This window comes from Elaeis guineensis, chromosome 5, assembly GCF_000442705.2.
Source record: "Elaeis guineensis isolate ETL-2024a chromosome 5, EG11, whole genome shotgun sequence".
Taxonomy (NCBI): domain Eukaryota; kingdom Viridiplantae; phylum Streptophyta; class Magnoliopsida; order Arecales; family Arecaceae; genus Elaeis; species Elaeis guineensis.
Genome location: NC_025997.2, coordinates 84,813,801 through 84,839,779, shown reverse-complemented (window position 1 = coordinate 84,839,779; position 25,979 = coordinate 84,813,801). Strand labels below are relative to the sequence as shown.

At 38.9% G+C, this 25,979-nt stretch overlaps 1 protein-coding gene across 3 annotated transcripts in view; it reads left to right on the top strand.

The window, feature by feature from the left end:
• LOC105033320 (uncharacterized) overlaps positions 1-25,684 on the top strand; it is a 76,919-nt gene extending 51,235 nt beyond the window's left edge. For 2 of the 3 annotated variants that reach the window (XM_010908063.3, XM_019846610.2), the window contains 7 exons: positions 3,656-3,741; positions 3,858-4,015; positions 4,110-5,424; positions 6,386-6,672; positions 10,218-10,439; positions 10,529-10,685; positions 25,112-25,549. In XM_010908063.3, the coding sequence (XP_010906365.1) occupies positions 3,656-3,741; positions 3,858-4,015; positions 4,110-5,424; positions 6,386-6,672; positions 10,218-10,439; positions 10,529-10,685; positions 25,112-25,416 (2,530 nt within the window). In that variant the 3' untranslated portion in view covers positions 25,417-25,549. Of the gene's footprint in view, positions 1-3,655; positions 3,742-3,857; positions 4,016-4,109; positions 5,425-6,385; positions 6,673-10,217; positions 10,440-10,528; positions 10,686-25,111 lie in introns of all 3 variants that reach the window. The other variant, XM_010908064.3, reaches the window with a different exon arrangement.
• Positions 25,685-25,979: the final 295 nt, after the last annotated feature.

Sequence of the window (25,979 nt, the reverse complement as noted above, 5' to 3'; positions counted from 1 at the left end):
GTGAGTGCTAGTGCATGTGTATATTTGTACATGTGGAAGATACGTATTCCATATTTAAGTAAGGGGTGAGGGAAGGATCTTTGCTTTCTCTTTTTTTATTTTTTTAATGTTCTAGTCTGGTGCAGCCTTCTCAATTATACATTTTTTTCTTTGTGGGGCTAAAATTTGTAGCAAGTCTAAGAAGGTCACTGTACAAACAGGCCTTTTTAGTGTGGGTGACTTCTTGTGAAAGAGGGAATGACCAGGCAAGTTGCTATAGAGGTGGGGTAGCCCAAACTGAAGGATTGGTTCTTTAGAAGGATTTTTTGAGGGTAAAGTTTGTTTACAGTTTATCTGCATCACCTCTTGAAAGAGGATACTCCCTCTGCAACCCTCGCGGCCCCCCCCCCCCCCCCCCCACACACACACAAAAAAAAGTTAAAATAGAAAAGACTTACAAAAAGTTGTGATGCCTTCATCTGGTTGTTAAACTGACTTGTAAGATGCAAGGTTGATAGATATGAAATAAAATTAATATGGTGTGAGATAGTGCATTTCATGAATCTTTTTGTTGTGAGAAACTCAAAACTTTGTAACTAGACTCTGACTTGTTCTCTGTGCAAGAAGGAAAAGATATAAAGGGAAGATTTGTGGGGATGTTGACCTGCACATTTTGATTCAAGGAATCAGCTAACATAGTCCTTAAGCTGCAAGGTTGGTTTAGAGATTATAAAGAGACCACCAGATATAAGTTGGTAAGAGAAATAGAAATAAGAATAAAGAAATAAAAGTATTTTAGGAAAAAAGAAGAACACAAGAACAGAAGAGCGCAGGTATAAGGGTGAATGGATAATAGGTAACTCATAAAGATTGGTCTAAAGGACTTAAGTGAGGCAAGAAAATAATTAATATGTGGAAAAAATTAGGAGATAGTGTTAGCTACTGTTCTTTGAAGAAGTGGCTTCTTTGGGTTGATTGAAGGTTCTAGAGTACTTTATATTACTATTGTGATAGATATGTATGTGTAGACCCCATACATGTACCATCCTTTTACAGCATGGGTATGTGGTACGGACTGGTATGATAGTGTCAGTATGGTACGGCATACTGATTTGGTATGGTACATCTCATATGGGGCGGTATGGCAAACAATGATTGTGATCATTCTGCCTTTGTGGTCATGCACATGGTAGATGATTAGAAAATGCCCACTCAAATATTAGTTAGAACTTATAACAAAGGCAAAGTTTTTATTTACAGAAACTATCAAAAAACAAAGTGATTGCGCTAACTTTTTGTATCTTAGATTCACCAATTACAAATTTGCCTAAGTAATCTGATTAAAGTGACAAGAAAGTGTGACATTGTTTTATCCAATGGATATTCATTTCATATTTGGGCTTAATATCTCAAATTTGCCGAATGATGAAAGCTGAATCGTGTTGCACTATGTGAAACGGTGTATCTAAAGGTTGACTCTTGCAATCCAACTTGCTTCTTGATTGTAAATTTTAGGATGCATCAATATGTAGACAACTGAATGTTCCTTTTTATAACAGTACACTGAAGCTAATAAGGAAGTTCTTTCTTTGTTTTTCAATTTCACAATGATTATGATATCTAGTCACTCAATTCTTGGCAAGGTTCACCATTTTGGTGTAGGCCCCATACTGGTGTCAACCTGTTACTATGCTGATATAGGGTCGATTCGATGTATCGAGTGTTGGTACACCTCTTGTACCATATATCGGTACTAATCTGTATGGTATGGTACATCTAGTATGGCAATCCTTGGCTTCTGGTAATAATTGGTATTAGATATAGGAAAAATTATAGAGATATCCCTTCAAATTGGACCAATTACACTGAGACCTAAAAGTTTAGAATGTTTCAATTAGCCACCAAAACTTCATTTCATTATAATGTGATCCAGTTCTCTATATAGATCTTGGCACTGTTAATGGAGTGAGAAGGAGAGACCAAAATATCCTTGATTCAGAGAGGTTGGAGTGGCTTTCAAGCAATCCCAAAATGCTTCATCCTTTATGATTCATCCACTTGCACAAATCTTAAAATGCTCTATTTTCTATTATTCATTCATCTGCATAGATCTCAAAGTACTCCATCCTATATCATCCATTCCCTTGCACAACTCTTAAAACACTTCATCTTATGTTATCCATCTGCTTGCATAGATCTCAAAACTCTGTCCTCTATCATTGATCCACTTGCACAAATCTCAAAGTTTGCCATCCTCTATCACCATCAATTTGCACAGATCTTAAAGTAATCAATCTATTCTCTATCATGCATCCGCTTGCGTAGATCTAAAAATGCTTCATCCTTTATTATCTATCCATCTGTACACATCTCAAAATACTCTATCCTTTCTCATGCATCCACTTGTATAGATCTCAAAGCACTTTGTCACCTATCATGCATCCACCTACATAAATCTCAAAGCTCTCCTCTATCATCTATTTGCTTGCATAGATCTCAAATTGCTTCATTTTTTGTCATTCATCCATCCGTATAGATCTTAAAGCACTCCATCCCTTATCATTCATCCTCCTGTACATATCTCAAAGCAGTCCATTCTCTGTCATATATCTGCCTGCATAGATTTCAAAATGCACCATCCTTGATCATCCATCCACCGACATAGATCTTAAAGCACTCTATCTGTCATCCATCCATTGACATAGATCTTGAAGTATTCCATCCTCTCTCATCCATATGCTTGCACAAGTCTCAAAATGCTCTATTTTTATCAATCTGGTTGCATAGATCTCAAAGTGCTCCATTTTTTATCATTTATCTATTTGTGCAGATTTCAAAGTGGCTCTATCCTCTATTATTTGTCTGCTTGTATAGATCTTAAAGAGCTTTATCCTTTATCATCCATGTACTTGCACAAATCTCGAAGCACTCCATCCTTTGTCATCTATCCATTTACATAGAACTCAAAGTGCTCCATCTATCATTCATCTGCCTAGATAGATCTAAAAGTACTTCATCCTCTATCATTCATTGATCCACATAAATCTCAAAGCACTCCATTCTCTATCATCTATCCATCTACATAGATCTCAAAGCACTCCATTCTTTATCATTTATCCATCTACACAGATCTCAAAGCACTCCATCCTCTGTCATTCATCTATTTGTACATATCTCAAAGCACTCCCTTTCAATCATGCCAAAATAAGTCCCTTGCTAAGTTGGTGGGAAGGATAATTTTAAGATTTTACAAAAGATCAGTTATCAGGTGACCCTTGCGTGATAACATTTTCTAATGGAGATGACGGCTAGGTTATATTACCACGAATTTGAAGTTTTGGTGGCTAATTGACATTTTTAAAAATTTTGGGTTCTAGGTGCTAACTATTCATGCTTGGAGGGGTATATCTGTAATTTCCCTATTGTACTTCATGATTTGTGTGATACATGGTTAAGTTTTGAAGTTTCACATTGTTTGCTGCTCTTAATCTCTTGTCTGGCATATTAAAAAAAATATTGCAATTAATCTCTTCTCTGAAAGTATCTTAGGAGTGTTGTAGCTTTTCGTATCAGACTTTAAAGCTTGATTCAGAATGTTAGCACGTCATGCATTAGCTATGATTTTTGTGGAAAAAATATTAATTTTTTAACATGCAAAGAATTTGCCTTTTTGCAGAGACACCTTTTCACGCCCTCCATGTGCCCTGATACAGCCATCAATGCGGGCTGCTACAAACGAATTTCTGCATGTGCCGAAATTTGGTGATCACTTGACTTTCTGTCAATACTAAAATGGAATGTTTGATAGCTAGTTTTCTCTATTTTAAAAAGGCAATGATTGTATTTGAAGCTGACATTTGTTGTCGCATGCTGAACAGGTCAGAATTTTTGTCCTCCAATATATCCTCTTGGGAACCAGCAGGTGCAATTGAATGTTGGCATTCCTTTGGTTTGTCTCCATTCTCTTCAGATCAATCCTTCACCTGCCCCTCCAAAGTTTGCTTCACAAACAGTCATTGACTGCCAACCTCTTATGGTACGTTAATGACCAACCAAATCTCACAAGCAATTGTACCTTTTTTTCTGCGCTGCTTCAATTTTCTATTTTTGAAACAAGTGCTTTTTCCCAGGTTACCCTTCAGGAGGAATCCTGTTTAAGAATTGCCTCTTTCTTAGCTGATGGAATTGTGGTCAACCGTGGTGCTGTGCTGCCTGATTTCTCTGTCAATTCCTTTGTCTTTACTCTGAAAGAGTTTGATCTCACTGTTCCTTTAGATGCTGCAAAGACTGCTGATGTCACTGGAAACCATTGTTCCCAAACATCCTTTTCTGGAGCAAGGCTTCATGTGGAGGACTTACGCTTCTCACAGTCACCATCAATAAAATGCACTTTGCTAAACCTGGATAAAGATCCTGCTTGCTTTAGTCTCTGGGAATATCAACCCATCGATGCCAGTCAGAAGAAGTGGACTACTCGAGCTTCACATCTTAGTCTTTCTCTTGAAACTTGTGGTGGATTAACAGAAAAGATGAGTTCTGCAGACTGGTCTACAGGTTTATGGAGATGTGTTGAACTGCATGATGCATGTTTTGAAGCAGCTATGGTCACTGCAGATGGAAGCCCTTTGTTGGATGTGCCCCCACCAGAAGGTGTCGTCAGAATTGGGGTTGCCTGCCAACAGTATCTATCTAACACTTCAGTTGAGCAGTTATTCTTTGTTTTGAATCTGTATGCTTACTTTGGTAGAGTTAGTGAAAAAATAACAAAAGTGAGCAAAAGAAACAGGCGGAGAATGAATGGCAAGTCTTTGGGTGAAAAGTTAGTGAAGAGGATGCCTAGTGATACTGCAGCAAGTTTAGCTGTAAAAAACCTTCACCTTAAATTTTTGGAATCTACATCTACGGATGTTCAGGGTATGCCTCTAGTTCAGTTTGGTGGGCAGAATTTGTTCCTGAAAGTCTCCCACCGTACTCTTGGTGGTGCTTTTGCAGTGTCCACCAACTTACAATGGGAGGCTGTCTCTATCAATTGTTTAGATGGAGTGGAAGAATTAGCTTATCAAAATGGCATGGGGGTGCCTACTGAACATGGCTTTCTGGTGGCTGGCAATGGCTGTCCCCAGATGAGAGCTGTCTTTTGGATTGATAATGGAAGCAAGCATATGGTGAAACCAGTTCCATTTCTTGACATAAGCACTGTGCATGTGATGCCTTTCAATGTGCAAGACATGGAATCTCATAGTTTGAATATATCTGCTAAGATTGCTGGAGTACGACTTGGTGGTGGAATGAATTACACTGAATCTCTGCTGCATCGGTTTGGGATACTCGGGCCAGATGGTGGTCCTGGGGAGGGACTATTGAAAGGACTGAAAAATTTATCTTCTGGGCCACTGGCAAAGCTTTTCAGAGCATCACCTCTTATTAAAGCTGATCAGGAAGAAAGTATGGAATCCTTGAACCTTTGACATGCACTAAAGAATATTTTTAATTCTTTAAGTTAACACAATTGTACTACTTTTTTGTTTTTTAAGAAAAGAGAATACATATACATATATATTCTTGAATTGTTTGAAAAATATTTTCTGAAAATGTTTAATATATGCATAGAGGGTGAGGCTTGGCACTAGTAAGATTGCTCCATTGTGACCTAGTAGTCATGGGCTTGAAACATAGAAACAGCCTCTCGGGTAAGGCTGCATACATTTGCCCTCCCTGAACCCGACAATGGCTTGAACCTCATGCACCGACCTGCCCTTTTTTTCTTTTGTTAATATGTTCTTACAGCTAGTTACACTTGTTTAAGCCTAGTTATTTGATCGTTTTGTTGAACTTGCAGTATGCAAAAGTAATAAGAATCTTAATTTTTAGTGTCTGATGAAACATGTATCTCATTATTTGGGAAAAAAAAATCTTTTTTTTCTTATTTATTGTTATGTTTCTGACTTAGCTTTAGATATACCTAGTTTTCCCTTCATTACAATGTTCTCCTTGAGGGGAATTTCTTGTCTCAATTCAAATCGATCTTTTATGGTGTAAGACTCTCTCTTTTCTATATGAACATGATTAACTACCATCTAGTGGCACCAATGAAAAACAAAAGTGAAAGGAACCTTTTTCTGAAATGATTACATGGATGTTCTTGTATATTTCACTTCATTCACTCATTCAAGATTTTTGTTTACTATTGCAGTAGATTTAGCAACCTAGATTATAAATGTGGCTTAAGATTAGCGTTAATGTTAATCTGAAATCCTGTTTGTATTTGAATTTAAACATCAGTATTTATGTAGACGTTTTCTCCTATTATCTGGTATTTTTCTTTTCTTCTTTATGTATGTCCAATAAATATTTTCTCAGCAGGATTACTATCATTTCTTTCTTTTTCTTTTTCTTTAAATTCCAGATGGATGCCTCAAAGAGGAGGATCATGGTAGACTTTTGGAATTGGGGATGCCAGATGATGTTGATGCATCTGTAGAGCTGAAGAATTGGTTATTTGCTCTTGAAGGCACCCAGGAGATGCAAGAAGGGTGGTGGCTTTCCAATGATGATAACATTAGTAGAGAAGAAAGGTGTTGGCATATGACATTCCAAAGTTTGCAAATGAAAGCAAAAAGCAATAATGTACATAATTCTAGCAGCACAGGGAAATTGTGCAAGAAACAGAAGTTTCCTGTGGAATTAATCACGGTGAGCTTTTAATTGTTTTTATGCATCATTTAAGATCAACCTTGTTTTCATTTTTCTTTGTCTCAACCTTGAATAATTTAGAAGTATTCACTGAAAACATGATCCTTATCTGCTCCAAAGTTTCAGTTGAAATCTGGACATTGTTAGCCCTGATACCAAAAACTTAGTGTCGAGCTCTTTACAATATTGCTGTAGTGCTGAGAAAAAAAAAAATCAGTGTAGCTATATTCTCTAGTTCAAACATTCAATATCAGCAGTGTTACCTCATATAGAGAGAACTTGCTTGGGGTTTATTCAGAAGCCTAATGGATGCTTAGACGGTTTCAAAAATCTCCTTGGGGTGAGAAGTAGGCTAGCAATGATTCTGTGGAGTAATGTGGTTCAAGGACATTATGACCTGCCATCATTACTTGCATTTGCTATAAATAAAGTCTTATGCTCATATCTAGGGGCCATTTTTGTGAATTTCTTTTATAGATCTGTTGCAACCGAAGACTAAATACTTTGTTAAAAGAAGGCTCAGCCTGCTTTTTATCTTGTCCTCCTGTACTATTGGTTGCATATGGCTGTGCTGTTTCACATTTTTGCATTGATTCATCCTTCTTTGGTGAATCTCTCTCTCTCTCTCTCTCTCTCTCTAGCTCCTTGCCTTTCTACCTCCCCCTTTTGTGTGCCTGAGCACACACTCTCATGTGAGTGTATAAATTCACCTTGCATTTTCTCTTGCATTTTGACTTTTATTTTATCTGATGTTCCCACATAATTTTTGCACTATAATCTGTTCCTTTCAATGATGTTAATGCAATTGTTGTCTTGTAATATATTAAGTTAAGACTGACAGGCAATGATCACATAATACACCAAAAGCATATCCCATTTTATTCATCCTTCTCCAAGTAGGCATTACATCTCTCTTTGATACCCATTCTTGCAATGCTATCCATGGTAAAGAATCTTCACTTTCAGATTTATTTTGTTCATTGATTTTGACCGTAGCAAAGCACAAACATAAAAAATAAGCCTTGTTATAGCTATACAAATTTGGCTTTGTAAATACATTTTCAGGGTTGGTTCCTATCCATGTCCAAAGGTTTTTAAGATGAATCTTCATTCCATCACATCTTTGCAGTGAAACTTGAACATAATAGATAAGCCTTGTTGTATCTATATGCATCCAAAGTCTTCAAGATGAATCATTTTTCCACCGCACCACGTTGCACCAAAAAAAAGTGCTGAGTACTTCCACTAATTTTGGTTCCATTTTTAAAAAATTGTCTTTATCTTGTAGATAGGGTACTATAATGGCTTTCCAACTATTTGGTATTTTCCTTAATCTTCATTATCCATGGTAAAGAATCTTTTCACTTTCAGATTTATTTTGTTCATTGATTTTGACTGTAGTGAAGCACAAACATAAAAAATAAGCCTTGTTATAGCTATACAAATTTGACTTTATAAATACATTTTCAGGGTTGGTTCCTATCCATGTGCAAAAGCTTCTAAGATGAATCTTCATTCCATCACATCTTTGTGGTGAACAATGAACATAATAGATAAGCCTTGTTGTAGCTATACGCATCCAAATTCTTCAAGATGAGTCATTGTTCCACCACACTTCATTGTACCCCCCAAAAAAAAAGGCCTAGTGTTTCCACTATTTTTGGTTCAGTTTTTTAAAAAATTGTCTTTATTCTTATAGATAGGGTACTAACATTAATCTTCATTCCATCACATCTTTGTGGTGAACAATGAACATAATAGATAAGCTTTGTTGTAGCTATATGCATCCAAATTCTTCAAGATGAATCATTGTTCCACCACACTTCATTGTACCAAACAAAAAAGCTTAGTATTTCTACTATTTTTGGTTCAATTTTTAAAAAATTGTCTTTATTCTTGTAGATAGGGTACTATAATGGCTTTCCAACTATTTGGTATTTTCCTTAATTTTCATGCTTTTATTTGAAGGAACTAGTGGGCCAAATAAACCAAACTCTCCCATAATTTCCCAAAACTCGAATTTCATTTGGTCCAAATACTTTGAGTTTTTTGTTTGAAGAATAAACATCTCAATCTTCTATGACCATAAATGTTGAAATGGAAGTGAAATATCAATGTTTGTGGCCTCAAATACGTTATGGGGGTGTTTGGTTTGCAATTGGAATTGGAATTGGAATTGGAATTGGAATGAGAATCGGAATGGGAATCGAATGGCTAAATTCCCCAAAGCGTTCGGTTCATGGCCAGAATCGGAATGAAAATTTGAATCTTTAGGGGAGAGGAGGAATTGAGTTTTAGATTGGGCCATTTCTATTCCACCCTAGAATCGGAATCGGAATCTAAATGAGACTTCTTCCAACCAAACGGTTGGAGTCACCCATTCCGATTCTAGACCCTAACTCTCCCCAACCAAACACCCCCTACATTCTTTGATTATTTCTTCAAGGATATGTTGTCTTGCATGTAGGCCTTATGGCACATAATAATCATAATAAGGTATACTTTGCAGAGGTAAATACTCTTAACTGAACACAAAAGAATTAAACTGAGTCAGGTTTCTAATTCTTTTAAATGGATTTCTGACTCCATTTGATTTTTCTGGTTTGATGCTGAGTTGGTGGTGGTGTGGAATCTGTTCGGAGTTCTCCATGATTTTGTTCTTCATTTGTGCAGATGGTTGATGTACTAGGCAATTGGAAGCTGTTATGTATGTTACATTAAGTTTTGGTGCGTGTTTGTATATATGTATGTATATGTGTTTTTTTTCTTTGTGCAGGGTTTGGTTGAGGTGGGGTGAGGGGGCTTTGTTGCTAGTTGCTACAGCTTGGGCTCCGTTTACAGCAAGTAGTGCTCTTTTTTGTTTTTTTAAGGTTTGTTTGGTGTGGGTTCAGGGTGCTTTGATGCTATAGCCCTGGGCCTATTATTGGTTCAGTTATAGCAAATTCTGTGTTTTTTGCATGGGTGGAAGGAGGTGTTTGGGGTGGGGAGAGGGGACTTTGTTGCTAGAGCCAAGGCTCCATTTACAGTAAGTAGTGCTTTTTCCTTTTTGTTGAGGGTTGGGGGGTGGGGTGATTGGGTTGAGGTAAGTGGGCATGTATATGTGCTTATATATGTTGTTGGGGATGGGGGTGGGGTGGGGTGGGGGGATGCATATATGTGTGCATGTATATTGTTGGGTGGGGTGATGGAGCTTTGCTGCTATAGCCCAAGCTCCTTTTATGATAAGTAGTGTTCTCTGCTTTTTCTCATTTTAATTTTAGTAAATGTTGTGTTTGTTGGGAGGAGGTAGGGTGTTTGGGGTGGGGTTGAGGGGGCTTTCTTGCTATGGCATGGGCTCTTTTTATGGTAAGTAGCGCTGTCAGCTTTTCTTGTTTTTCATTGATTTGGTGCTTCTCTCCAAGCCTTGAACTCCTTCATAATTGTTCATGTGCAGCCGTCTTCCACTGGTTTTGTTGGTGTTCTTCTGGTTTGTTCTGACATATTAGTTTTCTTTCTCACTGATTACTTGTCATAATTATGGATGTATTGTTTGGTGATGCTTTCAGGTGGGAGTAGAAGGTTTGCAGGCACTGAAACCTCGTTCGACCAACCACATATTCCAGAAAGATTCAAAAGATGCTGATCTAGGAGTCAAAGACAGGACCTTAGGAACTGTTGATAATAGTGAGGGCATAAATATTGAAGTATGCTTAGTTATCAATGAGGATGATAATGACCTGGTAGCTAAGTGGATGGTAGAGAACATTAAATTCTCGGTCAAACAACCAGTAAGATACTTCAAGTCCTGTGCTTTTGTTCTTGTTTGCTTTTAGGAAAACCTGGAGATCCAGTCATTTTGAACGTGTTTGTCATGCAGATTGAGGCAGTTGCTACGAAGGAGGAATTAGAGCATCTTGTCTGCCTTTGCAGGTCTGAAGTTGATTCAATGGGCAGAATTGCAGCAGGAATTCTACGTCTGCTTAAGCTTGATAAATCCCTTGGCGAGGCTGCTATACATGAGCTCTGCAACCTAGGTATGCGTTTCTTGAAAAAAGATCATGCAACAATTAAAATATCATTTTTTTAATGATCTTTTTAGGAAAGTCAGGGCTTCAAAAGGGTGTTAAGATGGTTCCCTATATTTCCCAATAAGGAATGAGACAACATTTAGTGGTAAAAGTTAACATTAAAAGATAAGAATGGAAAGAGATTACACCTTGAGCTATTACTTGCATACAAGTTTTCTCGTACCGTGCCGAACCGGCACACCCCGTATCGTATCGGACCGGTAGGGAACCGACACGGTTCTATCGGTAAATTCGGTACACCGACGGTACTGAGAGGGAAAGAGAGAGAGGAGAGGGAGGCAGGAGCCGCCAGAGGGCTTCCGAGCCTTTTATCACCCGATAAGGCTTTCAAAAGAGCAAGAAAGAGAGAGAGCGCTCGGGGGGGGGGGGGGACTACCGGACGGACGTCGCCTCCATCGTAAGGCTCTTGGTGGCCGGCAAGACCATGCCGATAGGCCTGAGGGTGGTTGAGCAGGAGGAGAGCCTCCGTGGCTCCGTCGGTTCGCCTCGAAACAAAGTCCCGTGGGGTTTTTTTTTTTTTGATTTAAAGACATGAAGTCGGCAACTCAGGTGCTGACTTCACGATTTTTTTTTTTTAAAAATTAGTGAAGTCGGCAAGGGGTTGCCGACTTCACCTGTTCACGGGTTTTTTAAAAAAACTGGTGAAACATGGGCCGATGCTCCTGTTTGACGCCTGCGGCGCCGTCCGCGCGGACCGCACCATCGGGCGGCCATGGTGGTGTTGGGTTCCGATGGTGCAGTGGAAGGATTAGGTGTTTAAAATTTTCATTAAAAACACTCAATGCATCGTCGAAAACCCTAATGCTCAGAAACTCTTGACTATATCAATCAAAGTACAATAAAATAAATTTGGATCAAAAGAATACCTATAACGCTAATCCAATTTTTACGAGGCGTCCAAGTGTCCGTCCTCCAATGGTGATCCATACGAAAATTGAACTAAGGACAGCACTCCTTCACCTTGCTTCAAGAGTTCTAGCCTCTAGAACTCAACCAGCCACCAATCGATCAGATCTTCTTCCAGACATGAGTCTGAACCTTTCTGAACCATCCACAAGACTTGACTATCTTTTTCTAGACCTCTTAAATCTTTAGAGCTATTAGGATTAGGTTTGTCTTAAAAGAACAAGTCTTGTCCTAAAATTGAGAGTTGTAAGAAAGAGAGAGAGGGAGTGGATAGGGGATGTAAGCATTGAATGATCATCCCATCTGCCGTCCTCTATTTATAGCACCAGATAGGGTGCTAACAGAGAAGGCACGTCTCATCTGGAAAGATATATCAAGTCCTCGTATCACTTATCTGAGAGTCCTTAAACAGGACTCTTCGGGGGGTGATATGTCGACTCCTTCCTTCTCACGCACGCACGCCCAGAACGAGATACTTTTCGCATCTCTTCACACATCAGATTAGCATAAAATTTTGCTACATAAACCTTTGTCCAAATAAGAAGACTATCACCAAATGACACATTATTTGGATAAGAGTTCATATGTGAGGACTCTTCACCGAAGAGACGCGCGAGCACCTTCTCCCTGTCGCATGCGCGCACGCCCAAAAAAGGGTGTGAAAAGCAACCTTTCTTAATATGATAATTTTTCAGATTTTTACCACGTGATCAGTACTTAAAACTGATCCTTATCACAAAAATTATCAGATAAAAAGTTGCTTAAGACTCCCTAAACAGGAGTCTTTGCATCCTTTCGCGCGTCCAGAAAAAACTGTCGCGCGCGCAGCAAAGTTTCAAGCAATTTTTTCACGCACAATCTGGTAGATTTTTTATACTTCAAAAGGTGTGCTAGGTGGCTCATCATCTGATCTACTTGCCATAAAAAATAGAGGCCCAAAACAGAAGGATTCTTAGTCCACGCCACAAATAAAGTGCGCATGCATTCTGCATATTAGCGCCAAGAGTCCTTAAGTTGGACTCTTAGTTATTTGGCGTGTACACCAGATATGGTGTCTCTTTTTGGCTGCTTCCAGGTGGCTTGATCTGAACCAAATGCTCACCAAATTGGGCTAGCAAATGAGCAAGGCATGAGACCAAATTGATCTCTAAAAGAGCTAGGAATTCCACACGTGCTAGCATGCTTAACGGAACTCCGATTGAATCTAAAATTCCAATCAACCTTTTTAAAAAGGATCCTTGGCCAATTTTCATATGTGTGACCCGTTGGGTTTCACGTCTAGCTAGTGGTAGGTGCGGGTGCAAGTTGACCTAATTTGATTAAAATTTAATCTAACCGATTTAGGTCCAATTGAGCTAACCCGATTTCAGTAATTAGAACTCTTTCTAATTAGCGGTCGAATTAAACTCTTTAATTCGATCAAAAACCTACAAGTCAAGATTGACGTCTAGCAACGTATTATGACTACCCAGAAGATGTGAAAATTTGATGAAAATACCAAATATGTCCTTCAGTGGCAAGTTACCATGCAATACAATTCTTCGATCATCCTAGCACCCTGAATATGTTCATGAGTATGGAATCATGTCAAACTCAAACACATATTCATATCGATTCTCAATTAACCAATGATGACTCCAATGAAGAAGCATTAGAAACTTTTTCTAATCTCCTTCCTATTTTTGGTCAAAAGATTTTTTTTGAGTCATCTATAAATGAGAATACACAGGATGCGATCTCCTTTTATTAGGAGCGATCGATTCCATGTTGACTTATTCACAACCTTTGTACATACTCCTACTATATCCAGAACACCCCGTATATGTCTTAAAGCCATGCTTGAGTATGAACCAAAATACGGATTCATGTGCACAAGATTTCATGATGATTTCAGGTCTAAAGATCACTTGCACAACTCCCACTTAGAGAACCATCTTTGATATGTATGTAAGGCTTTTATAAGATGTTCTCTTTCATTGAGTCAATTTAGTGGATTCATTTCTCAAATGAGCACCCACATCCTTGTATTAGTGTCCCACACAAGTGGCTAGTGAGATCTGCCACCCTCTCCATCGAGCATACATAGGATGTGCTAGTCTATTCGGAACATTGATCTCCGACTCAATGCTCCTACGATCAGAAATGTTTAAGATTAGGATTTTAGAGTTTTAGGTCTCACTAGCATGACCTATTTATGTCTCCTAAAATTATTTTTCTAATTTTTGGGGTTCATCATAATCTTAGACATAATAAGATGCAGCTAATATGATGAATCAATGTCTCAAATAATAAATATCATTACATGAGTTGGAAAATTATAAAGAAAAATCCCATCGCAACACCCTTGCGATTGGCTTATAGGGCATTCTTCTTTCAATCTCCCACTTGTACTCACGCCAATCGCCTTTATATCTCATACAATCAAGATGGCGATTATATAGCTGCTTTGGTATGGCCTTAGTGAATGGGTCTGTTATATTATTCTTTCTGTCTACTCATTCAAGGACAACATCTTGTCTCTAACGAGATGGAAGTGTCTGAGGATGTGCTTAGATCTATAATGAGATCTAGGTTTCTTAGCTTGAATAACAGTCCTAGTGTAATTATAATAGAGTGACACTAGTCCTTTATTCTTAGGAATGACTCCTAAATCCATGATAAACTTTTTTCATCCAAATAGCTTTCTTAATGGCTTCACTAGCAGCGATGTATTTTGTCTCAGTAACTGAGTCAGGTATTATTTGCTGCTGGAAACTCTTTCAACTCACTGCCCCATCATTTAAGGTAAACACATACCCTGATATTGACTTGCTATCATCTGCTTTCCAATGATCCTCCTTGGGATCAGTCTGAAATCTGCTAGCTACGCCCAAAGCATAAGCTACATCAGGCTTGGTACATAGCATGGCATACATAATTGATCCCACAGCTGAAGCATAAGGAATTTCACTCATCCTCTTTCTCTTCTGGTATCTTAGGATATATTTTCTTAGAGAGACGTATACCATGACTTGCAGGCAGGTAATCTCTCTTACTAGCCTTCATATTAAACCTCTTTAATATGAGATCTATGTACCGTGACTGGGATAAGCCTAACATCCTTTTAGATCTATCTCTATAGATCTTTATACCTAGTATATAGGATGCTTCACTCAAGTCTTTCATGGAAAACTTATTCGATAGCCAAGTCTTGATCGATTGCATTATTGGGATATCATTCCCAATGAGCAATATGTCATCGACATACAAAATCAAGAAGACAACAGCACTCCCACTTGTCTTCTTATACACACATGGTTCATCCTTATTTTTGATAAAGTCAAACTCTTTGACTGTCATATCAAATCGGATGTTCCAACTCCTCGAAGCCTGCTTTAATACATAGATGGATCTCTTTAGCTTGCATACTTGATTTGCTCTCTCTCTTGAGATAAATCCCTCTGGCTGAGTCATATAGATTTCTTCCTCTAGATTATCATTGAGGAATGCAGTCTTAACATCCATCTGTCAGATCTCATAATCGTAGTATGCTGCTATAGCAAGCAAAATCCTGATGGACTTGAGCATAGCCATTGGTGAAAAGGTTTCATCATAGTTAATTCTTTGCTTTTGTCTGAAACTCTTTGCCACCAACTTAGCTTTGTAGGTTTCTATTTGGCCATCTGCTTTGATCTTCTTTTTGAAGACCCACTTGCACCCTATTGGGGTCACACCCTCAGGTGCATCAATCAAGGTCCACACTTGGTGTACATCGAGTTCATCTCAGATTTCATAGCTTTCAGCCATCTGTCTGAGTCTCTACTCATGACAGCTTCTGAATAGGTCAGTGGATCATCATTTTGAATGATATTGATCGAATTGTCATTCTCAATGATAAAATCATATCTTAGAGGTGCTTGACGCACTCTATCTGATTTTTGGAGAGGTGTGTATTGTGGATGTACCTTATCTTTAGGTACTTCTGATTGAGGATCTTCTTATGGTCCAACTACTGATATTTCTGGATCGGTTTGCAGATCATGAATTTCAGTAAGTTCAATATTCCTCCCGCTACCTCTTTGGATGAATTCATTCTCCAAGAAAGTGGCGCATCTACTAACAAATACTTTTTAATCAGTAGTGGTAGAAATAGTATCCATTAGTTTCTTTAGGATACCCTACAAACCTACATTTGTCTGATCTAGCACTAAGCTTGTGTCCAAAAATATTTTTGACATAAGTTGGACAGTCCCAAATTTTAAGATGTTTAAGATTAGGCTTCCTTCCCTTCCATATCTCATATGGTGTGTTTGCAACAGACTTTGAAGGTACTCTGTTTAATATGTATGCGGCAGTCTTTAGGACATATCTCCAAAAAGATATTGGGAGATCAGTAAAGCACATCATGGACCCACCATATCCATTAAAGTGCGATTCTTCCTTTCTGCTACACCATTTAACTGAGGTGTATAAGGAGGGATCCATTTAGAGAGAATACCTTTACTTTTAAGATGATCAAAAAATTTATTGGATAAGTATTCTCCTTCTCGATTAGATCGAAGAACCTTGATATTTTTTTCAGTTTGTTTCTCAACCATATATTGATACTCCTTGAACTTATCAAAGGCTTCGGATTTATGTTTCATAAGATACACATACCCGAATCTTGATAAATCATCTGTAAAGGTAATAAAATAGGAGTATCCACCTCTAGCCTGAGTTGTCATTGGTTCACATATATCCGTATGTACTAGGGTTAACAACTCGCCCTCTCTTCATGTCCAGAAAATGGAGTCTTGGTCATCTTACCCATGAGACAAGATTCACAAGTTCGGAATGATTCATAATCATATGGGTCAAAGAATTTCTCTTAGTATAACTTGTTTATCTTTGACTCACTAATATGACCAAGGCGGCAATGTCAGAGATATGTGATATTTACATCTTCTCTCTTTCTTTTCATATTTTTTTCAATATGAAAAATATTTTCATTGAGTGTAAGAATTAAAAGATTGTTATCAATATAACCACTGCCATAAAAGTCATTAGAAAAGAAAATGGAGCATCCATTTTCTATTAGTCTTATTTCATAACCTTGTTTTCATAACACAAAGATATAGAAATAATATTTCTAATGATCTTTGGCATGTAATAAGTCTTTCAATACTAAAATTTTGCCTATACTAAAATTTTGCCTGAAGGTAAATCAGGCATACAGGTTCCCACAACCTTTGCGTTAATGGACTCTCCACTTGTGCCATAAAGCTCGAGGTCACCTCTTTTCAAATCTTTGATATTCTGTAGTCGCTGTAATGAATTACAAATATGCGATCCACAGGCTGTATCTAATACTCAAGTATCAGAGTTTGAGCCACTCAATGAAAAACAGGTTTGTATCATATACATACCTTTTGGTGCTATACTTGCACCCTGCTTCAAGCTTGCAAGATAATTCTTGCAATTATACTCTCAATGTCCAAATTTAGCACAAATAATATCCATATGGACATCATTGCCTTCTCATTATTACTGACCATTTCAAGGTCAGAATATCCAAAATATTGGAGTTCTTCTCAGATATGAACCTAACTTGCAAGTTCCTCAACTCATCCATATAGTTGGAATCGGTCAACATATTTTTATCTATAGTGTTATGTAGTGAAAATAAAAAAGCCATAATGCATACTTAAATCTGCATAAATAAAGAATAATAGTATAAGCAAACCACTCAAGTTTGACATGCATAACTAGTTGAGGACTTTTAAAAACTAGTTGTCTCTCACTATTTTATCGGATACCATAGCCCTCTTATATGGCAAACTAGAAATCCTAATATGGTTTCTTAATGGGGTTGAGTCCCTAATCCCTTATTGAAGTCTTGTAGATATCACAACAAACCTCAATAAGTTCAAAAATAGGAAAACCTATCCAATTGCATCTCATGCAACTCTCAACATAATCTGCCTCTAAAAATACTCATAGCTTTGTGGATATCACAACAAACTATAGTATTTTTCAGTTAAGTCAGATTCTTCATTTCCATACAGCCATACCTGAAAAATGATGTCTTTGTGGATATCACAACAAAGCAATATATCCAAATATGCCATAAAGCATATAATATGCACCAAGACAAATCCATATCAATCTCAATAGCAAGCCTTGTGGATATCACAACAAACCTACTATGATTTTTGACAGGATGTTGAGTAGATATGAAAGAAGGCATATGTAGTGTTTTAAATACTGAGCTATCTTCATTCAAGATTCGAACTAATCCAATTGGTCAGGAAAGTGTTAAGATTGGTGGGGGTCTCCCCGTTGCTTTTCTTAGACACCAATAAAATTGGCCAGGCCAGCAACGAAATCAATTAAATAATCATCGTACTTGAAACACTCCTTAGACACCAATTAATTAATCGATTCAAGAAAATAGGTCAGTCACTGATTCATAACACTACGACTTAATATAATTTTTATGAGGGTTTTAATGGTCTCAAGCATATCTTAATTTAATCATAATGATGCATTATTATAGTTATATCTTAATAATCATAACAACTAATCATGGCATCTATTCATATCTCTAAGATATGAAATCATAATCATTCAATATGATTATAACTAAGCATCTCAAGCATATCACATATGCATAAAGTTCTAATAACATGCATGAATACAAAATATTTTTTTCACGGTTCTTCTTCTTAGGACATCACAATGGCACCCCTATGCGCCATAAGAGTACCCTATTGAATAGGAAGAGGATCTCTGAACCCTACTTGCTCTTATGATCGGACGGCCTGATGATGAACCTCAATTAGAGTACTAAGCTACTAAAAAAATTCTACACATATATCATGCATTTTATATTTAAAACTATCTTTAAGACATTAGGTTTTGGATGTTTAATCGGGTTCAACCCTTGAGCTGATTTGAACCAAACTAAAAATCCTTGCTTGATCACAATCAAGATAATAATTTAACCTTTGATTATATAGATCAAGGTAGGCTCTGATACCACTGTTGGGTTTCGATGGCGCAGCTGAAGGATTAGGTGTTTAAAATTTTTATTAAAAACACCCGATGCACTGAAAACCCTAATGCCCAGAAATTCTTGACTATATCTATCAAAGTACAATAAAATAAATTTAGATCAGAAGAATACCTGTAACGCTAATTCAATTTCACGAGGCGTCCAAGTGTCTGCCCTCCAACGGTGATCCACACGAAAATTGAACCAAAGACAGCGCTCCTCCTTCACCTTGCTTTAAGAGTTCTAGCCTCAGAACTCAACCAGCCACCAATCGATCAGATCTTTCTCCAGTCTGAACCTTTCTAAACCATCCACTAGACTTGACCATCTTTTTCTAGACCTCTTAAACCCTTAGAGCTATTAGGATTAGGCTTGTCTTAAAAGAACAAGCCTTGTCCTAAAACCTAGAGTAGTAAGAGAGGGAGAGAGAGGGAGTGGATAGGGGATGTAAGAATTGAATGATCACTCCATCTGCCATCTTCTATTTATAGCACCAGATAGGGTGCTAATAGAGAAGGCACGCCTCATCTGGAAAGGTATATCAAGTCTTCGTATCACTTATCTGAGAGTCTTTAAACAGAAGGACTCTTCATGGGAGTGATACGTCAATTCCTGCCTTCTCATGTGTGCACGCTCAGAACGAGATGCTTTTCGCATCTCTTCACATATCAGATTAGTATGAAATTTTGCCACATAAACCTTTGTCCAAATAGGAAGGCTATCACCAAATGACACATTATGTGGATAAGAGTTCATATGTGAGAAAGACTCTTCACCGAAGAGACGTGCGAGCACCTTCTCCCTGTCGCGTGCACGCACGCCCAGAAAAGGGTGTGAAAAGTAACCTTTCTTAATCTGATAATTTTTCAGATTTTTACCATGTGTCAGCACTAAAACTGATCCTTATCACAAAAATTATCAGATAAAAAGTTGCTTAAGACTCCCTAAACAGGAGTCTTCGCGTCCCTTCGTGCATCCAAAAAAAACTATCGCGCGCCCAGCAAAGTTTCAAGCAATTTTTTCACGCACAATCTGGTAGATTTTTCATACTTCAAAAGGTGTGCTAGGTGGCTAATCATCTGATCTACTTGCCATAAAAAATAAAGGCCCAAAACAGAAGGATTCTTAGTCCTTCTCCACGCCACAAATAAAGTGCGCATGCATTCTGCATATTAGCACCAAGAGTCCTTAAGTTGGACTCTTAGTTATTTGGCGTGTACATCAGATATGGTGCCTCATTTTGGCTGCTTTCAGGTGGCTTGACCTGACCCAAATGCTCATTAAATTGGGCTAGCAAATGAGCAAGGTATGAGACCAAATTGATCTCTACAAGAGTTAGGGATTCCACACGTGCTAGCATGCTTACCGGAACCCCGATTGAATCCAAAATTTCAATCAACCTTTTTAAAAAGGATCCTTGGCCAATTTTCATATGTGTGTGACCCATTGGGTTCCACATCTAGCTAGTAGTAGTCCGGGTGCAAGTTAACCTAATTTGATTAGAATTTAATCTAACCGATTTAGGTCCAATCGAGCTAATCCGATTTCAGTAATTAAAACTCTTTCTAATTAGCGTTCGAATTAAACTCTTTAATTCGATCAAAAACCTACAAGTCAAGATTGACGTCTAGCAACGTATCATGACTATCCAGAAGATGTGAAAATTTGGTGGAAATACCAAATATACCTTTTAGTGGCAAGTTACCATGCAATACAATCCTTCGATCATCCCAGCACCTTGAATATATTCATGAGTATGGAATCATGTCAAATTCAAACTCATATTCATATTGATTCTCAATTAACCAATGATGACTCCAATGAAGAAGCATTAGAAACTCTTTCTAATCTCCTTCCTACTTTTGGTCAAAAGATTTTTTCTGAGTCATCTATGAATGAGAATACACAGGATGCGATCTCCTCTTACTAGGAGCGATCGATTCCATGTTGACTTACTCATAACCTTCGTACACACTCCTATCATATCCAGAACATCCCGTACTTGTCTTAAAGCTATGTTTGAGTATGAACCAAAATATAGATTTATGTGCACAAGATTTTATAGTGATCTCAGGTCTAAGGATCATTTGCACAACTCCCACTTAGAGAACCATCTTTGATATGTATGTAAGGCTTCCATAAGATGTTCTCTTTCATCGAGTCAATTCAGTGGACTCATTTCTCAAATGAGCATCCACATTCTTGTATTAGTGTTCTATACAAGTAGCTAGTGAGATCTGCCACCCTCTCCATCGAGCATACATAGGATGTGTCAGTCTATTCGGAACATTGATCTTCGACTCAATTCTCTTACGACCAAAAATATTTAAGATTAGGATTTTAGGGTTTTAGATCTCACTAGCATGACCCATTCATGTCTCCTAAAATCATTGCTCTAATCTTTGGGATTCATCATAATTTTAGACATAATAAGATGCAGCTAATATGATGAATCAATGCCTCAAATAATAAATGTCATTACATGAGTTGGAAAATTATAAAGAAAAGTTCCATCGCAACACACTTGCGATTGGCTTATAGGACACTCTTCTTTCAGGTGGTCAGTCGGACGCCGTCCGACGGCCCCACCCCCTCCTTTCACTCCCTCCTCTTCTTTTTTCCTCTCTCTATTTCTCTTTCTTTCTTTCTTTTTCTTCTCCCGATTCGGCTCCTGTTTCCTTCATTGGTTCTTCTTGGTTTAGTATGGTGCGAAACCGTACCGAACTATACCGTCGGCTGGTCGATATGGCCGGTGGTACCGGTTCAGCAAACCTTGCTTGCATAGATATGGGCAAATTTTTTTAGTAAGAAAAGTATATTAGCAGAGTATACTTACACCACCATGGTCCCTAGGACTGTAGGGAACTAGGGATACAGCCACATGATAAAAACCACCCCCACTTAGATCAGAACAACACAAGAGGCCAACCTAGCTTTGAACCACAATGAGAACAGAGGCGGATAGTATAGGAACCACATACGACGACACTACATAGGGCATATAGAAACAATGTGGACAAGAATTGCAAAGGTTGATGAGGATTCTAAATGTGGTGGTTGGGAACTAATGAGGGTTAAGCAAAGGACCCTGGAGCGCCAATCCAACCTAGGACATCACGGCCTGAGAACCAACTACTGATAACTACTGATACAGGTAGCATGAACCACACTAAATGGGTAAGAACCAACCAGGAGAACTAGTCATGGGATCAAGGTGGACCAAGGCTACTGGAATGGCATCCCATGAGAGTTTTGTAGGCTTTATCAACAATAGCATTATGTTCAGTCTTCTAAGCCTTTGATAGGCCACTTGCTACATTAGGATGAACTTGTTGTTAGTGGTAGGGTCGAGTGGCTGCCCATCCCTATGCCTTGATCCACCTTGGCCTCACAGCCATGAATCTTCTCATAGTGCATAGGGCATGTTCCATGAAGGGAATTGGTGACCCAACTGCCACCATAGGGGCTAGAAGGCCTAGGTCGCCAATGCTGGAACTTACATTGTGGTCAATGATGAAGTAGAATACTCCACCTTTGATTGGTGGTATATCTTCTTTGGGGCCTGTTTGGATATTTCTATAGGATTGGATGGAAAATCTTATAGGAATTGGGCTTGTTGGGCCATCTAGTTTTCATTTTCTAAGAACCTGCCTGAACCTAGCCAAGATCCTAGCCTTTGGGATGCAGGAAGGAAGAAAAAGACTTATGGAGATTTTTTTCTTCCCATAGGATTTGGGCTAGGTGGAATTTGGTTGATATAGGGCCATACTTAAATGGATGGTCCAAGCTATGAATCCTATAGGATTTTCAGCTCAATCCTATAGGAACAGCCAAATTGGCCCTTAGTATGCGCAACCACATTGTTTTTGAGTTGTGGTGGCCTGCCTTAGTGAAGGGCCTCGCTATTGACTTTGGGGACCACTTGATTTGAAGACACCCACTGGAGCTTGGGTTTTGCCACTTTGCCTTATCCATCCCTGTGACCTTCCTTGATGAGCTTTGGGTGAATGGCCCCCTGTCCAAATGCTGTGCTCTTGGCTTATCCACTTTGATGGAGAGAATCGAGAACCTTGAACTAGAGGAGACCTCCATAGGAACTCCAATTGATGTGTGGCTAGACTCTTGGTCCGAACAAGGAATTCTCTGGGAGGTATTAAAGGCTGCAATGGTAGCTGGCATAGCATTGCTCTGCCCTAAGTTTTGAGCTAGATGGCCAATTTCCTAGCCTAGTCATGCACGCTTTGAGTCGACTCAGATTGCAACTCGGGAGTGGACCGGATGATCTTGCTTTCCGATCAATCATGCGGCCAGCTACCAATCAAGAACCATATGTTGGCTAGACTAGAGCAAAAGGTGTAGCCTCCAATAGTGAACTTGTCATTAGCATGGAATTTGGTGCAGCTGAATCCTTGGACATAATGTTGTCCAGCATGACTACCTGATCTGGTTGGCCCTTCGGGAAGGTGCACCCCTGATGGTCATAGGCAAGTTGCCTATAAACAAAACATACTATATTGACACATCATACCATAAACTGCTGCTACACCCCACTTTCCGGTGAGCCCACTTGTATGCGAAGGACCAAAGAGTTAAAAAGGGCCAACCGCAATGTGACTCCCACCTACTGGCCCTATGGGAAGGTGCACCCTTGATGGTCATGGCCAGGTTGTCTGCAACCAAAACATATTGTATTGACATTCATCATAGACGAATTGCTGCTATACCCCATTTTCCAGTGAGCACACTTGGATACCAGGGACCAGAGGGTTGGAGTGGTCCAACCACAATGCCAACCACATGAAGTTGAATGAAGTCCCAGGGTCAGCAGAAACCGCTTTAGTACACAGGTCCATAGAAGAACCTCACCAGCCAAGGGGATATTGAGAGATGCCATCTTGTCCTAGTACTCCTTCAATAATGTCGGCATCCTCATCCATACCACAGCTGTCTTGACAACATCAGCAGTGAGGATGAAGTTAGGTTTTTCATGCCTCACGAGCACCTGGCTAGTGTCAACCTTGGCCCCGTCACCCAGACCTTCATGTCTTGTTTTGAAATGAACAGAAGCTGACTTTCTTCACCAACATCAAAAGCAATTGCAAACCATTAGGAGATCCTATTTAGCAGAAAGTTCATGCATGATCACCTCTGCCGGTGGTCAGCAACCCAAGCAACTTCCCCCAAGACAAAAGTTGCAAGGCTGTTGTATGCGAGTCAACTCTGCATCATCAGCTCATATTCTTGTTAAACATCACATGCAGTCTGTAAATGTCGGGCAAGGTGAGAGTTTGTCTCCAAACTTGGCAAGGATCAACTTGAGCCACCTCCACCCACGTCCGCCGTGGTGCTGGAGCACCACCATCCAGCTGCTCAAAGCCCTGCAGAGGTGAGGAATTACACTTGCACTAAATATGGGCTTACTTAAGGGTGCCCTTCCATTCGTGACATCCTCTCCACTGGTCGCTTGGCCATGTCCATCTACTCATCCAATCTTGGCACTAGCAATTCTTGAAGTGGGGACAGAGTTAGCAAAAATGTTAGGTGCTACATTTGACGTGTTCATTATGATTATATCCTTAACGGTGACTGTTGCTGCAAGTCTCCCATTTACTGGTGATGTGGGTGGAGTTGGACATTATCCGAGGGCTAAGATGCCGAAGAAAATCTACAAGGAAAGTCCACACTCGCTGGGGGTTTCTGGCGGAGAATCCTCCAATGCTTAAGTTAACCAGAGCTTGAGAACAGTAAAGAAAAGGAAGTGGGTGCCGGAGAGAGAGAGCAGTGATGTGCTATTCCTTTTTTCGATTGTGCTTATTTGAAGGTCTCCTTGGTACCTCTCAATAGGGAAATGGAGCCATAGGTTGGTGGTCGAAATCATTAGGCCATTAGGTCTGATTCCTTAGATCATTAGGTCACGTTTTGACAGACCATTAGGATATGGGATCTTTCTATTATCGTGCGAATCAAAATTGCTAGGCAGTTGTAGATTTTGCCTTGATTCCTTAGGCCATTAGGTCCCAGGCTAATGCTTGTGCCTGAGGTGGTTCCACTGAATCCCAAAGAGGGGTGGTTCCAGACAGCAGATTACCGCCACAATAGTGACTATAATTGTACCTCCAACATCTGTACCAGTCATGGAGAATTCTTAGATGTAACCAAAGAAAGGTTGGAAGCAGGACCACCATAATTCATGGTGGTTTAAAGGTCTTGCAGTTACAGGGTAGTGACTCAACCCGAGTGGTTCCATAAGCTTCCACACTGAGCTCACTGCTCAGTCACAAATGCCTTCAACAGATCTCAATGGAAATAATTTGAAATTCTTGAAGCACCTCAAAGAGGATTTAAACCCATACACCTATTGAATAGAAAAGAAGCACCAACATTTCGGGCTATGTTTCAGCTGGTTTCATTGGGAGCTTGTAATCATTTACATTAAAATATTTGTTTTCAGGAAGTGGGAGCATAGACAAAATCTTAACACCAGAAAAGCTTAGCAGACGCAGTAGTGTTGGCAGCATCGGCTTCACCCCTGTGACACCTAACTCACATGCCATCATTGAGTGTCCAAATGAAAGCTTGGAATCAACAATTGCGTCACTAGAAGCCGAGGTTGCTGACTCACAAATGAAGTTTGCTGCCCTCATTTCGGAAATGAGCAGTTCAGAGCCTTCTGGATATGTTGAAGACATGAAACATCTCAGTCAAAAGCTCGAAGGGATGCAAATTTTGTTGACAAGATTAAGAACTCTGGTTTAGATTGGTCTGCAAATTGCTGGTGTACAGGATCAGGATAAGATAGATTTTGTGTTCTTGCATTTGGCTATTCTTTCTGTACATATTTATGTATGTTGTTGAGTTTTTTTTTTGGGGGGGTAAGAGTATGTTGTTGAGTTTATACAAGGCTGTAATAAACAATGGGTGACCTCCCTTGGGGAATTTTGTATCTTCCAGACATATCATCTTGTATCATTTTGATAGGATTTAAGAAAAAAAATGGAAAGGGAAATTACTTTGTTATTTTCAATTATTGTTTACATGATCAAAAGAAATCTGATAATATTTTGAATTGCACTGATACATCAGGTAATCGTCCGTGTTGGTGTAATTTAGTTGGAAGTCTATGGACTTCACAAAAACGTGATATTCATCTTATGAATCAAAAAGGGTCTTGCTCTTATTTCAAATAGAATCCTTCGCTTAATCACTAAAAGTGCCTCTTAAGATAAGTAGGTTCTTCCTATACTTCAATTCGAAAATTTTGGATTTCATTATCTCATAGGCTTCTTTCTACAAAGGAGTTCTAGGTTCTATCTGTAGGA